Source organism: Odontesthes bonariensis, chromosome 13 (genome assembly GCF_027942865.1).
Source record: "Odontesthes bonariensis isolate fOdoBon6 chromosome 13, fOdoBon6.hap1, whole genome shotgun sequence".
Taxonomy (NCBI): Eukaryota; Metazoa; Chordata; class Actinopteri; order Atheriniformes; family Atherinopsidae; genus Odontesthes; species Odontesthes bonariensis.
The window spans coordinates 19,714,422-19,729,494 of NC_134518.1; the positions used below are offsets into that span (position 1 = coordinate 19,714,422).

The 15,073-nt window shown below is 41.1% G+C and overlaps 4 protein-coding genes across 25 annotated transcripts in view; all 4 read left to right on the top strand.

Moving 5' to 3' along the window:
- Positions 1-15,073, top strand: part of LOC142397750 (protocadherin gamma-C5-like) — a 260,382-nt gene that overhangs the window by 149,119 nt on the left and 96,190 nt on the right. The gene's annotated exons all lie outside the window — the stretch shown is intronic.
- On the top strand, positions 15-4,375 carry LOC142398115 (protocadherin beta-16-like). The gene is made up of 2 exons (XM_075482096.1): positions 15-2,631; positions 4,304-4,375. Exons 1-2 carry the CDS (start codon positions 196-198, stop codon positions 4,373-4,375), a joined length of 2,508 nt encoding a protein of 835 aa, XP_075338211.1. The 5' UTR covers positions 15-195.
- LOC142398117 (protocadherin gamma-A2-like) lies at positions 5,098-7,797 on the top strand. Its single transcript, XM_075482097.1, has 2 exons — positions 5,098-7,715; positions 7,792-7,797. The coding sequence occupies exons 1-2, from the start codon at positions 5,331-5,333 to the stop codon at positions 7,795-7,797; spliced, it is 2,391 nt and encodes a 796-aa protein (XP_075338212.1). The 5' UTR covers positions 5,098-5,330.
- Positions 8,610-15,018, top strand: LOC142398118 (uncharacterized). Its single transcript, XM_075482098.1, has 3 exons — positions 8,610-11,190; positions 12,308-12,345; positions 12,612-15,018. The coding sequence occupies exons 1-3, from the start codon at positions 8,803-8,805 to the stop codon at positions 15,016-15,018; spliced, it is 4,833 nt and encodes a 1,610-aa protein (XP_075338213.1). The 5' UTR covers positions 8,610-8,802.

Sequence of the window (15,073 nt, forward strand, 5' to 3'; positions counted from 1 at the left end):
AGAGGCAGCACCGCCTTTGTAACGTCGACATAATTCAGATGGAACTCGGTCGACAACGATCGGCAAATGTTGACAGAGGACGGTTATTTAAACAGGGAGAAGATTTTTTTCTACATATGACTGATTCGCTTACACTGAAAGATTTTTGGTGATTATTTTCAATCGTGACACTGGAATATAAGCAGAATCCATTTTATGGGATACAAACAGGCCGCGAGCCTCCTCGGGGAAATATTGAACAGAACAATGAATCGGCAAGTAGTGTTTTTCGTCTTTCTTCTCTCGCTCCACTTCGCCTTCTCTCAGGTTAGCTACTCTATTCCCGAGGAATTGCCAAAGGGTTTCCTGGTAGGAAATATAGCCCAGGATTTAGGTTTGGAAATTAAACGTCTGGTATCAGGAAAAGCAAAGATTTATAGCAGGAGCAATGAAGAGTACGTCGAGCTGAACAGAGAAAAAGGAGTCCTCCTTGTCAAGAAGAGAATTGACAGAGAGGCGCTATGTACAGAGACTGCGCTTTGTGCTTTCAATATTCAGATAATTTTAGAAAATCCGATGGAATTCTACAGTGTTACAGTCCAGGTCACAGATATTAATGATAACGCACCAACTTTCGTAAAAAGTGAGATGACATTCAAAATAAGCGAATCGGCAACAACGGGGGCGAAATTTGTATTAGAAAGAGCAGAAGATCTTGATGTTGGAATGAATGGGGTACAAAAGTACGAATTAAAACCATCAGAAAACTTTGCTCTTAAACTGCACAATAATGCTAATGGAAATAAGAATGTTGAGATGGTGCTACAGAAGCCTTTAGACCGAGAGAAGCAGGATCAGATATCGCTCGTGTTAACGGCTGTAGATGGAGGAGAGCCGCCGATGTCAGGAACAATGCTGATTGTCATCACAGTCTTAGACGCTAATGATAATGCTCCTGTTTTTACACAGCAAACATACAAAGCTACAGTTACAGAGAATTCACCCAAAGGGACAATTGTTACTACTGTTACAGCCTCAGATGCAGATCAAGGTTCAAACAGTAAATTAACATATTCAATAACAAACATGTTGGGAAATGTCAGAAACATGTTTGAAGTTAACAAGGAAAATGGCGATGTAATTTTAATTGGAAATATTGACTATGAAAAGTCAAAACAGTTTCAAATCAATATCGGTGCAAGTGACGACGGAGGATATACGGATTCTTGTAAATTAATTGTCGATGTGCAGGATGTAAATGACAACAAACCTGAAATAAACATAATGTCAAAGTCAAATGTGATATCAGAGGATGCTAAACTCAGTACAGTCGTTACAATGATAAATATTGAGGACTTGGACTCAGGTGAAAACGGCAATGTCAATTGCTTCATTAGCGAAACCATACCATTCACATTAAAATCATCAACAAATAATTTCTATACGCTCGTGACAGAAAGTGATTTGGACAGAGAGAGAGCCTCAGAGTATAACATCACAGTGACCTGCTCTGATGAGGGAGTGCCCTCCCTCTCCAGCAGCGTCACTCTCACCTTACAGATCTCTGATGTGAATGACAACGCGCCTGTCTTTGAGAGGAGCTCATATGAGGCCTACATTGTAGAAAACAACACACCAGGTCTCTCTATATTCACAGTGAAAGCCACAGACGCTGACTGGAACCAGAATGCTCGTGTTTCTTACATACTGGAGGACTCCTCAGTTAACGGAGTGCCAGTCTCTTCATATGTGTCCGTTAGTGCTGATAGTGGAGTCATCCATGCAGTGCGCTCCTTTGACTACGAGCAGATCAAAGATTTCCAGTTCCACGTCAAAGCTCAGGATGGAGGTTCTCCTCCACTCAGCAGCAATGTGACTGTGAAAATACTGATCCAGGACCAGAACGATAACCCCCCTCAGGTTCTGTACCCAGTCCAGACTGGTGGCTCTGTGGTGGCTGAAATGGTGCCTCGTTCAGCAGATGTGGGATATCTGGTCACTAAAGTGGTGGCTGTTGATGTGGACTCTGGACAGAATGCCTGGCTCTCCTATAAACTGCAGAAAGCCACAGACAGGGCGCTGTTTGAAGTGGGCTCACAGAATGGAGAAATAAGAACTATCCGTCAAGTCACTGATAAAGATGCTGTGAAACAAAGACTGACTGTTATAGTGGAGGACAACGGGCAGCCCTCTCGTTCAGCTACAGTCATTGTTAACGTGGCAGTGGCGGACAGCTTCCCTGAAGTGCTGTCGGAGTTCACTGACTTTTCACACGACAAGGAGTACAATGACAACCTGACTTTTTACTTAGTGTTGGCTCTGGCTGTAGTCTCCTTCCTCTTCATCACGTGTTTAGTGGTTATTATATCAGTGAAAATCTACAGATGGAGACAGTCTCGCATCCTGTATCACTCCAGCCTCCCTGTGATTCCATATTATCCACCACGTTACTCAGACACTTTGGGGACAGGGACTCTCCCTCACGTGTACAATTACGAGGTGTGCAGGACGACTGACTCCAGAAAGAGTGACTGTAAGTTCGGCACAGTTGGTAGTCAGAACGTGCTGATAATGGACCCCAGTTCTACAGGAACGATGCAGCGGATACAGAGTGAGAAGAACATCCTGGATGAACCAGACTCTCCTCTAGAGGTTAGAAGGATTTATTTTACCTTTTTATTGTTGTCAGTGCTTTAAATTATAATTAATCATACTCAGACCTGTTTGTTTAGTTACAGCAATGGGACCTGGTATCATTTTTATAGAGTTGTTGCTCTTAAGGGACAGGGACAGGTATGTATATATATATATATATATATATATATATATATATATATATACATACATAAGTTGCGTCATAAACTGACAACACAGTGCAAATTGCAAGAGAAATCCTTCTTGTACGCCATTTTTGGCATCATTACTTTGAACTTAAACCATCTCTTCTAAAATGGACAAATAACCTCCTCAAACTTGTAGTCCTCAAAGTTTTTACTGCTTGCTTACTGTTTGCATATTGTTTGTTTTGATTTGACAACTTTTTGGTCTTTCCTTTTAAAACCTTTTGCTGTTCTTTTATAAATAATCATCCATGGAAGTGTTGATTGGCTGCCCACTGCTCCAGTGTATGTCATCTGTCTCCATGAGTGTGTGGCCCAGTGCATGTGCATGTTCAACAGGTGCCAACCTGGATGGGTCAAATGCAGAGGAGTAATTTTTTGTGACTACTTGACAATAAAGTAATGTCAATCTTAACTTTAAGCACAAGGAAAATTCATACAGTTTATTCAACGTTTTGTTGTGCATTAGCAATATCACATTTCTATTTCAACAGCAATATTTAGTCTTTAATCTCACTCTACCATGAAATTTGTCTGCAATACTTTCGTGACTTTTCAAATGATCGTCTTTCCTTCCTTTTTTTAAAAATGTTTTAATAGTAATTGTCCCTTATCCCACAGTTGCCATACATATTTAGTGAAACCCTTAGAGTTGGAAGACAGCTCAAATTCCTCTAAAATGTTATCTCCTGTGATCGTCAGTTATGTCAGCCCAAAGGCTTTTGTCATATCAAAACCTCAGGCAGCGAATTGTCTAGCAATATTTTTTTTAAAATTTCCTGCCACATACTTAAACATTTTTTACCCTCTTAACAATTGGTTGTTATTTCCTGGCTTTTCTGTGGCAAAATTTATGGAATCACCACACTTGAGGGATGTTCTTTCAATGTTTTTATTTTGTATAAAAATAAACAACACATGACACACACACAAATACAATAAAATTGATAGCTGAACATTCTGGCTTTATAAAGTATGCCTGACAAGTCAATTTAAGTGCTTTGGCTCAAACTTGGAATAAGTACAAACAAAGATGGGAGGGTTGTAAAAGGGGAATGTATAGGTCAACCAAGGAAGATGTCAAAGCCAAACAAACCATCGCTAACACCAAAACAGAAGAAAACAAACTTATAGTGGGATAAAGAGAAGAACTTATAGATGATGATGACTGGTTGAAAGTGATATTCAGCGATCAGACACCAATTTGCATTGGGCAAAGAGATGAAGCTAGAAATATTTGTTTGGTGGAAGTCCAATGAAACTTATAAAGAGCAGTACCTGAAGAAAACAAGCACAATCCCACAAACATTAATAATATGAGGTTGATGTCAGGCGCAGCACAAGGGAGGAGGGCAGTCATTACCTCTACTGTAAATACACAGATGGACTCTGAAGTTTTGGACACTTTTCTCATTCCATCAACTGAAAGGAGGTTGAGTGATGCTGAGGTTATTAATTTCAGGATGATAATGCATCTTATTCAGGAGGAAGGAACTTTCAATTTTTCCTCAGGAAAGACCTATAAGCTCAATGGCATTGCCAGCAAACAGTCTTGATCTCAATTCAATTGAAAATGTATGCAGGAAACAGAATAAAAAGGTCCATGACAAGGCTACATCCAACAAAGCTGATAACTGATTTTCAAGGAAATTGGAACCTGAATGATGAAGTCTATTGTCTTTACTCGGTGATGTCCATGCCTCAAAGAATAATCTGTCATAAATGCTAGAGGAGGTGCAAAAAGGTAAAAAGTATTTTTTTCAAAGTACTTAATGAATTCCTTATAATTTTATATTTTAAACACAATTGAGTGATTACATATTGTTTTACTTCAACTTAATGTAAAAAAGGCAAGAACATTTAAAAATGAATCAATCGTTTTATGTACGTTTCACAAACCCATATTTATCATTGATTGGATCAAAATTTTTCTTGGTCATAACTGTGTGTTTTTATTCCCTCTCTTTACAAAATTAAAATGTTGTATCAACAACGTTCAAGGGTAGTGATCACATATTTTTGCCAGAGTTGATATTGTTTTTCAGAAGTGGTCTGATTTTCACTTGAGGTGAAAAAAAACACAGATAAAACTGTATTAAGCATTACAAACTGCGCTATGAGTGATTTTCATCTTCTTCTTTTTAGTTTGTTTGCTCATAGGCTTTCCAAACAGAAAGTACTTCTAGCAGAATAATCCATGATGGTTTTCTGCAGTTTTATGTTATGAACTCTTAGGGCCGCTGTTGACCAGGGTGTTGATGACTGAATGCAGGACTTTAGCAGCGCCTCCCATGTAATGTCGACATAAAGAAGACAGAGCACGAAGAGAAACATCTGACGTTCTGGATCAATAGAATATCAGCAAATTAAACAGGCGACGTTGAAGATTTATCTTTCTGTGATTTGGATTAAACTTCTGTCAAACTGATCACCAACCCTGGAATGGATTTCAGTTCATGAGATATAAAGCCGGTTTGTGGATTCTATCTGAGAAAATATTCGAGTAGAACAATGAAAGGAGAGTCGCTGTTGTGTTTTGCCCTCCTTTTCTTCGGATCTGTTACTGGACAAATCACCTATACGATGCCAGAGGAAATGCAGAAAGGGTCATTAGTTGGTAACATAGCACAAGATTTAGGTTTAGAAACCAAGCGTTTGATTTCTGGTAAAGCCCGAATTTATACTCGGGACAGCGGAGAGTACATCGAGCTGAACAGAGAAAGAGGAGTCCTCCTTGTTAAAGAAAGAATCGACAGAGAGGCGCTCTGCAAACAGACGACGCCGTGTGCTTTACATTTTCAGATTATACTGGAGAATCCTATGGAATTTTACACTGTTACAGTCCAGATTGCGGATATCAATGATAATGCACCAACCTTTGAGGGAGAAAAAATTGAATTTAGAATTAGTGAGTCAGCGGTCATCGGGGCAAAATTTGTGCTAGAAAGAGCTGTGGATTCTGATGTTGGAACGAATGATCTTCAAAGGTATGAATTAAAACCAAAGGACAATTTTGATTTGAAGCTCCATGGTAATGCTGATGGAAATAAGAATGTGGAGTTGGTGTTACAGAAGCCTTTAGACCGAGAGAAGCAGGATCAGATATCACTAGTGTTAACGGCTGTAGATGGAGGAGAGCCGCAGATGTCAGGAACAATGCTGATTGTCATCACAGTCTTAGACGTTAATGATAATGCTCCTGTTTTTACACAGAAAACATACAGAGCTACAGTTACAGAGAATTCACCTAAGGGTACTGTAGTTGCTACTGTTACTGCATCAGATGCAGATCAAGGTACTAATGGGAAGATAACATATTCAATAACAAACACGTTAGACGATGTCAGGAAAGTCTTTCAAATAAATAACGAAAACGGTGCAGTCACTTTAATTGGAAACGTTGACTTTGAGGAGTCACGTAGTTTTCTAGTACATTTGCGTGCCAGTGATGACGGAGGACTCACAGACTCTTGTAAGTTAATCGTTGATGTGCAGGATATAAATGACAATATCCCAGAAATTAATATAATGTCAAAATCAAACGTAATATCAGAGGATGCTAAACTTAATACAGTTGTGACAATGATAAATATTGAGGACAAGGACACTAAAGACAATGGTAAAGTTAATTGTTTTATGAGCGAAAATATACCATTCATGTTAAAATCATCAACAAATAATTTCTATAGCCTCGTGACAGATAGTGATTTGGACAGGGAGAGAGCCTCTGAGTATAACATCACAGTGACCTGCTCTGATGAGGGAGTGCCCTCCCTCTCCAGCAGCATCACTCTCACCTTACAGATCTCTGATGTGAATGACAACGCGCCTGTCTTTGAGAGGAGCTCATATGAGGCCTACATTGTAGAAAACAACACACCAGGTCTCTCTATATTCACAGTGAAAGCCACTGACGCTGACTGGAACCAGAATGCCCGTGTTTCTTACATACTGGAGGACTCCTCTGTTAACGGAGTGCCAGTCTCCTCATATGTGTCCGTTAGTGCTGATAGTGGAGTCATCCATGCAGTGCGCTCCTTTGACTACGAGCAGATCAAAGATTTCCAGTTCCGCGTCAAAGCTCAGGATGGAGGCTCTCCTCCACTCAGCAGCAATGTGACTGTGAAAATACTGATCCAGGACCAGAACGATAACCCCCCTCAGGTTCTGTACCCAGTCCAGACTGGTGGCTCTGTGGTGGCTGAAATGGTGCCTCGTTCAGCAGATGTGGGCTATCTGGTCACTAAAGTGGTGGCTGTTGATGTGGACTCTGGACAGAATGCCTGGCTCTCCTATAAACTGCAGAAAGCCACAGACAGGGCGCTGTTTGAAGTGGGCTTACAGAATGGAGAAATAAGAACTATCCGACAAGTCACTGATAAAGATGCTGTGAAACAAAGACTGACTGTTATAGTGGAGGACAACGGGCAGCCCTCTCGTTCAGCTACAGTCATTGTTAACGTGGCGGTGGCGGACAGCTTCCCTGAAGTGCTGTCGGAGTTCACTGACTTTACACACGACAAGGAGTACAATGACAACCTGACTTTTTACTTAGTGTTGGCTCTGGTTGTAGTCTCCTTCCTCTTCATCACGTGTTTAGTGGTTATTATATCAGTGAAAATCTACAGATGGAGACAGTCTCGCATCCTGTATCACTCCAGCCTCCCTGTGATTCCATATTATCCACCACGTTACTCAGACACTTTGGGGACAGGGACTCTTCCTCACGTGTACAATTACGAGGTGTGCAGGACGACTGACTCCAGAAAGAGTGACTGTAAGTTCGGCACAGTTGGTAGTCAGAACGTGCTGATAATGGACTCCAGTTCTACAGGAACGATGCAGCGGATACAGAGTGAGAAGAACATCCTGGATGAACCAGACTCTCCTCTTGAGGTTTGTCTGCTATATCTTGTTTTAGACATACCATTACTCGTGTTTTTTTTTCTGTGTATGTCTTGTGATCTCACAGTTTTGAAAAACATAACAATAATAAGTAGGCGTAGCACCCGACCGACGGATTCAGCGGTATATACAATGGATGGATGGATGGATGGAAGTAGGCGTAGCATTTTGAAACGTTAGTAAAAGATTAACTCCACAAAAAAGTGTTTGTTCATTTTTGAGTGACAAATACACGGTTGCTTTTTGCCTTTTCATATTCATCAAATCCTCAGTTAAGTTTTTTCAACGAGCCCTTGCCCACATTTCTTCTTTTATATGATATTATATTATAGACATAGTATGTGTGTTTGTCATTTAAAAAAATCTCATTAATAATCTTGGAACATAAATGCACGCTTTGTGACACATGACTGAGAAAAAGACTAAGGCTGTTTTCAGGACATTGGACAGAGATACTTTAAGGATCCTCCTTTTTTATTCCTACTTTTTCCAGTTTGCATTGTGACATCCATGTACATTTTAAGGTTTTTACAAGCATTACTTGAACATTTTGACTTGTATTGTATTTTGCTTTTTACTGCAGTAGCACTGTTTTAAAGTTAAATTGTCTTGAGATCCTACGCTCCACTATAAATCAGTCATACTCGGACTTCGGAAACATCGGCTTGAAGAATGCACCTATTTTTTTTATCAATGAGTTTATTAATCCTGCATTTATAGAAGCTTCAAATCGAAATTTCTCCATTTTTAAATTAAGTTTCGTGGCATGAGATTCCCTGAAGATGGTTTCTGTACTTTCCCTACGTGGACTCTAAGGGCCGCTGTTGACCAGACTCTAATCAGAGAGAAGGTTTGCAGCAGCACCTCCCCTGTAACATCGACATGATAAAGAAAGACGACGACAGGGGAAAAGGCCAGATTCAGTCATCCACATTTCGAATTAAGACCTTGACATTTGAGCTCTTCTCTCTTTGTTGGATTATGCAGACCTTAAATTAAGGATTCATTTTGGAGTGGAGAGCAGTTTTAACGGATATACACGTAAGGAGTTCAGCTGTGGAAATAATCGTATAGAACAATGAGAAGGCAAGTAACGTTGTTCATTCCTGTCCTTTTCCTCGGCTTGGTGCTGGGGCAGGTCAGCTACAATATTCCCGAGGAAATGGCTAAAGGATCTTTGGTCGGTAACATAGCCCATGACTTGGGTTTACAAATTAAACGTTTAGCATCTGGGAAAGCTCGCATCTTTACCCGAGAGAGCAACGTGTACATCGAGCTGAACAGAGAAAGAGGAGTCCTCCTTGTTAAAGAAAGAATCGACAGAGAGGCGCTCTGCAAACAGACGACGCCGTGTGCTTTACATTTTCAGATTATACTGGAGAATCCTATGGAATTTTACACTGTTACAGTCCAGATCATGGATATTAATGATAACGCACCAACATTTGAAAAGAATGAAATGAGATTTAAAATTAGTGAGTCAGCGGTCATCGGGGCAACATTTGTGCTGGAACGAGCTGTCGATCTTGATGTTGGAATTAATGATCTTAAGAGTTATCAATTAAAACCAACAGACAATTTTGCTCTAAATCTGCAGACTGATGCTGATGGTAATAAGAATGTTCAAATGGTTTTACAGAAGCCTTTAGACAGAGAGAAACAGGATCAGATATCGCTCGTGTTAACGGCTGTAGATGGAGGAGAGCCGCAGATGTCAGGAACAATGCTGATTGTCATCACAGTCTTAGACGTTAATGATAATGCTCCTGTTTTTACGCAGAAAACATATAAAGCTACAGTTACAGAGAATTCACCTACAGGCACCGTCGTTGCTACTGTTACTGCATCAGATGCAGATCAAGGTACTAACGGGAAGATAACATATTCAATAACAAACACGTTAGACGATGTCAGAAAGGTATTTAATGTAAATGAGGAAAAAGGCGAAGTAACTTTAATCGGGAATCTTGATTTTGAAGAGTCAAGGAACTATCAAATAAATTTGCTCGCTAGTGATGAGGGGGGACTCACCGATTATTGTAAATTAATTGTTCATGTTCAAGACAAAAATGACAACAGTCCTGAAATTAAAATCATGTCGAAGTCGACTGTGATATCAGAGGACGCCGACTTAAATACGGTTGTCACAATGATAAGCATAGAGGACAAAGACTCGGAACAAAACGGGAATGTTGAATGTTTCATCAATGGAAATATACCTTTCACTTTAAAAACATCAGCGACAACTAACTTCTATAGCTTAGTGACAGACAGTGATTTGGACAGAGAAAGAGCCTCTGAGTATAACATCACGGTGATCTGCTCTGATGAGGGAGTGCCCTCCCTCTCCAGCAGCGTCACTCTCACCTTACAGATCTCTGATGTGAATGACAATGCTCCTGTCTTTGAGAGGAGCTCATATGAGGCCTACATTGTAGAAAACAACACACCAGGTCTCTCTATATTCACAGTGAAAGCCACAGATGCTGACTGGAACCAGAATGCTCGTGTTTCTTACATACTGGAGGACTCCTTTGTTAACGGAGTGCCAGTCTCCTCATATGTGTCCGTTAGTGCTGATAGTGGAGTCATCCATGCAGTGCGCTCCTTTGACTACGAGCAGATCAAAGATTTCCAGTTTCGCGTCAAAGCTCAGGATGGAGGCTCTCCTCCACTCAGCAGCAATGTGACTGTGAAAATTCTGATCCAGGACCAGAACGATAACCCCCCTCAGGTTCTGTACCCAGTCCAGACTGGTGGCTCTGTGGTGGCTGAAATGGTGCCTCGATCAGCAGATGTGGGATATCTGGTCACTAAAGTGGTGGCTGTTGATGTGGACTCTGGACAGAATGCCTGGCTCTCCTATAAACTGCAGAAAGCCACAGACAGGGCGCTGTTTGAAGTGGGCTTACAGAATGGAGAAATAAGAACTATCCGCCAAGTCACTGATAAAGATGCAGTGAAGCAAAGACTGACTGTTATAGTGGAGGACAACGGGCAGCCCTCTCGCTCAGCTACAGTCATTGTTAACGTGGCGGTGGCGGACAGCTTCCCTGAAGTGCTGTCGGAGTTCACTGACTTTACACACGACAAGGAGTACAATGACAACCTGACTTTTTACTTAGTGTTGGCTCTGGCTGTAGTCTCCTTCCTCTTCATCACGTGTTTAGTGGTTATTATATCAGTGAAAATCTACAGATGGAGACAGTCTCGCATCCTGTATCACTCCAGCCTCCCTGTGATTCCATATTATCCACCACGTTACTCAGACACTTTGGGGACAGGGACTCTTCCTCACATGTACAATTACGAGGTGTGCAGGACGACTGACTCCAGAAAGAGTGACTGTAAGTTCGGCACAGTTGGTAGTCAGAACGTGCTGATAATGGACCCCGGTTCTTCAGGAACAATGCAGCGGATACAGAGTGAGAAGAACATCCTGGATGAACCAGATTCTCCTATAGAGGTTAGAGTTTTTTCATATTGCTTGGTATAAGATATATACATGTTAACATGCAACTTCAAGAGGCTAATAAACCACCCAGTCACTCATGTAACGTCTTTTGTACATTTTCTTTCCTCAAAAATACAGGCACTAGTGATAATGGAATTTTGGTCCTTTTCTTAACTTTTACAGTGCAAGTTGCTGCTTTACATCATCAAGCACATAGTTTGGAATGTTGGCTTTAATTGTGTATTGAATTTCACAAATAACTTTTTTCAGAACTTGTGCAATCGTTGAGGCATTTGAGGCAGCACATTTGGCTATTCCTCAGTTTATGTACTCCAGGACCACGGATAGCAACAATGTTTGGAATAGCTTACAGTCCTGTAGTGCCGAGATTAACTTTTCTTTTAAGTGTTCTTTCTCACAACCTTTGTATGTAGAATTACCTCCTTGGTAAACTCATCTTGATTCTTCTTTATGATCAGTATTCATAATTCCCTCTTCCTTACATATTTAAACAGACAGAACTGCCATGTCTTACATTATGTAACTGCAATCGGCTGATCCTACGTATTCTACTGTTGGTTTTCTACTTATGAAATATTCCAAGAGGCTTTTCTTTTTCTTTTTTTTTTTTGTCACGGATTTTAATATAGAATTGTATGTGGGCACGTGCTCATTCATTAAAAGATAAATATACTTACAGGGTTCATTCACTAAACAAAGCATTGGCATATATAATCGTGTCTTTTTCGACAAATTGTCCAGTGATATTTGTGGTTAAATAAAATGTGTCAATTTCAGAACACTGGACAGCGACACCATTTCGATTCACTTTTGCTTCCCCCTCAGCTGATTGGGTCCATTTTCTAAAAGTCCATAGAAAACTGATTTTCCATTATTGAGATTTAAGAGTGTGTGTTTTTCTCTTGTCTTCTCTTTCTCTTGCCTTTGCATTCACTTACGTTGTTGTGTCATTATAGATATTATAGAGTATACAAGTTTACATTAAATTGGTTGTAAAATGTGTGCCATGTTGCATGCCTGAGGATAGTCTCTGGTATTTGGAACTACGTCCATATACTGTCACAGTCTCAACGGTCTTTCAAATCACTTTTCGTTTGGTCCTCTGTAGAGAGAGTCCCTTCAGCAGGATATCTGCACTTTTCTACTGTGAACTCTTAGGGCCGCTGTTGACCAGATTTTCGAGGACTGACGGTAGATTTGTTGCAGCACCTCCCTTCAAGCGGCAACAGAATAAATAAAAACGAGGACGAGAAAGAAAGGCTGCTCCTTCAATGACAATATATAGAGAAAGAGACATCGTTTCAATTTGCTTATTGTTTGGACCGTGCGGGCACTGAATCAATTCACTCCGGAATCGGTATCAGTTTTATGGAATATAAAAACACTGAACCTCACCGAAAATAATCGGATAGAACAATGACAAGGCAAGTGACGCTGTTTATTTCTCTCATCTCCCTCAACTCGGTGATCGGGCAGGTCAGCTACACTATCCCAGAGGAAATGGTCAAAGGCGCTTTAGTCGGTAACATAGCTCATGATTTAGGTTTAGAAACAAAACGTTTGATCTCTGGTAAAGCCCGAATTTATTCTCGGGACAGCGGAGAGTACATCGAGTTGAAGAGAGAAAGAGGAGTCCTCCTTGTTAAAGAAAGAATCGACAGAGAGGCGCTCTGCAAACAGACGACGCCGTGTGCTTTACATTTTCAGATTATACTGGAGAATCCTATGGAATTTTACACTGTTACTGTGCAGATTGCGGATATTAATGATAACGCTCCGACATTTAAAAAAAGTGAAATCGTTTTCAAGATCAGCGAGTCAGCGGTCAGCGGGGCAAAATTTGTGCTAGAACGAGCGGTCGATCTGGATGTTGGAGTTAATGGTGTTAATGGATACGAATTAAAACCATTAGACAATTTTGCTCTGAAGCTGCACAGTATTGCTGATGGCAAAAATAATGTTGAAATGGTTTTACAGAAGCCTTTAGACCGAGAGAAACAAGATCAGATATCGCTCGTGTTAACGGCTGTAGATGGAGGAGAGCCGCAGATGTCAGGGACAATGCTGATTGTCATCACAGTCTTAGACGTTAATGATAATGCTCCTGTTTTTACACAGCAAACATATAAATCTACAGTTACAGAAAACTCACCTACAGGCACCGTCGTTGCTACTGTTACTGCATCAGATGCAGATCAAGGTATGAACGGCAAAATTACATATTCAATCACGAATGCAGTTGATGAGGACAGGGAAATATTTCAGATAAATAAGGAAAATGGGGAGGTTACTTTAATTGGTAATATTGACTTTGAGGAATCCCGGAACTATCAAATACATTTACTTGCTCGTGATGAGGGAGGACTCACTGATTCGTCAAAATTGATTCTTGATGTTCAGGATACGAATGATAATAAGCCTGGAATCAACATTATGTCAAAATCAACTGTGATATCAGAAAATTCTGAACTTAATACAGTTGTCACTATGATAAACATTGCAGACAAGGACTCTGGAGAAAATGGGAAAGTAAATTGTTATATTAGCGAAAATATACCATTCATGTTAAAATCCTCAACAAATAATTTCTTTAGTCTCGTGACAGACAGTGATTTAGACAGAGAAAGAGCCTCCGGGTATAACATCACAGTGACCTGCGCTGATGAGGGAGTGCCCTCCCTCTCCAGCAGCGTCACTCTCACCTTACAGATATCTGATGTGAATGACAACGCGCCTGTCTTTGAGAGGAGCTCATATGAGGCCTACATTGTAGAAAACAACACACCAGGTCTCTCTGTATTCACAGTGAAAGCCAGAGACGCTGACTGGAACCAGAATGCTCGTGTTTCTTACATACTGGAGGACTCCTCTGTCAACGGAGTGCCAGTCTCCTCATATGTGTCCGTTAGTGCTGATAGTGGAGTCATCCATACAGTGCGCTCCTTTGACTACGAGCAGATCAAAGATTTCCAGTTCCGCGTCAAAGCTCAGGATGGAGGCTCTCCTCCACTCAGCAGTAATGTGACTGTGAAAATACTGATCCAGGACCAGAACGATAACCCCCCTCAGGTTCTGTACCCAGTCCAGACTGGTGGCTCTGTGGTCGCTGAAATGGTGCCTCGTTCAGCAGATGTGGGCTATCTGGTCACTAAAGTGGTGGCTGTTGATGTGGACTCTGGACAGAATGCCTGGCTCTCCTATAAACTACAGAAAGCCACAGACAGGGCGCTGTTTGAAGTGGGCTCACAGAATGGAGAAATAAGAACTATCCGCCAAGTCACTGATAAAGATGCTGTGAAGCAAAGACTGACTGTTATAGTGGAGGACAACGGGCAGCTATCTCGTTCAGCTACAGTCATTGTTAACGTGGCGGTGGCGGACAGCTTCCCTGAAGTGCTGTCGGAGTTTACTGACTTTACACACGACAAGGAGTACAATGACAACCTGACTTTTTACTTAGTGTTGGCTCTGGCTGTAGTCTCCTTCCTCTTCATCACGTGTTTAGTGGTTATTATATCAGTGAAAATCTACAGATGGAGACAGTCTCGCATCCTGTATCACTCCAGCCTCCCTGTGATTCCATATTATCCACCACGTTACTCAGACACTTTGGGGACAGGGACTCTCCCTCACGTGTACAATTACGAGGTGTGCAGGACGACTGACTCCAGAAAGAGTGACTGTAAGTTCGGCACAGTCGGTAGTCAGAACGTGCTGATAATGGACCCCAGTTCTACAGGAACAATGCAGCGGATACAGAGTGAGAAGAACATCCTGGATGAACCAGACTCTCCTCTAGAGGTGAGTTCTTCCCCTTAAAAGTCATGAAATGTTGTCATTTGCTTTCAACAAAATAACTTTTCCCAATCAATTT

Bases quoted from the DNA above. Each gene is read 5' to 3' on its own strand.
- LOC142398115 (XM_075482096.1), top strand. From the start codon at position 196: ATGGGATACAAACAGGCCGCGAGCCTCCTCGGGGAAATATTGAACAGA. The intron at 2,632-4,303 runs GTTAGAAGGATT...CATCTTATTCAG, and splicing joins AACCAGACTCTCCTCTAGAG to GAGGAAGGAACTTTCAATTT.
- LOC142398117 (XM_075482097.1), top strand. From the start codon at position 5,331: ATGAAAGGAGAGTCGCTGTTGTGTTTTGCCCTCCTTTTCTTCGGATCT.
- LOC142398118 (XM_075482098.1), top strand. From the start codon at position 8,803: ATGAGAAGGCAAGTAACGTTGTTCATTCCTGTCCTTTTCCTCGGCTTG. The intron at 11,191-12,307 runs GTTAGAGTTTTT...GGTCCTCTGTAG, and splicing joins AACCAGATTCTCCTATAGAG to AGAGAGTCCCTTCAGCAGGA. The intron at 12,346-12,611 runs GTGAACTCTTAG...ATAATCGGATAG, and splicing joins GATATCTGCACTTTTCTACT to AACAATGACAAGGCAAGTGA.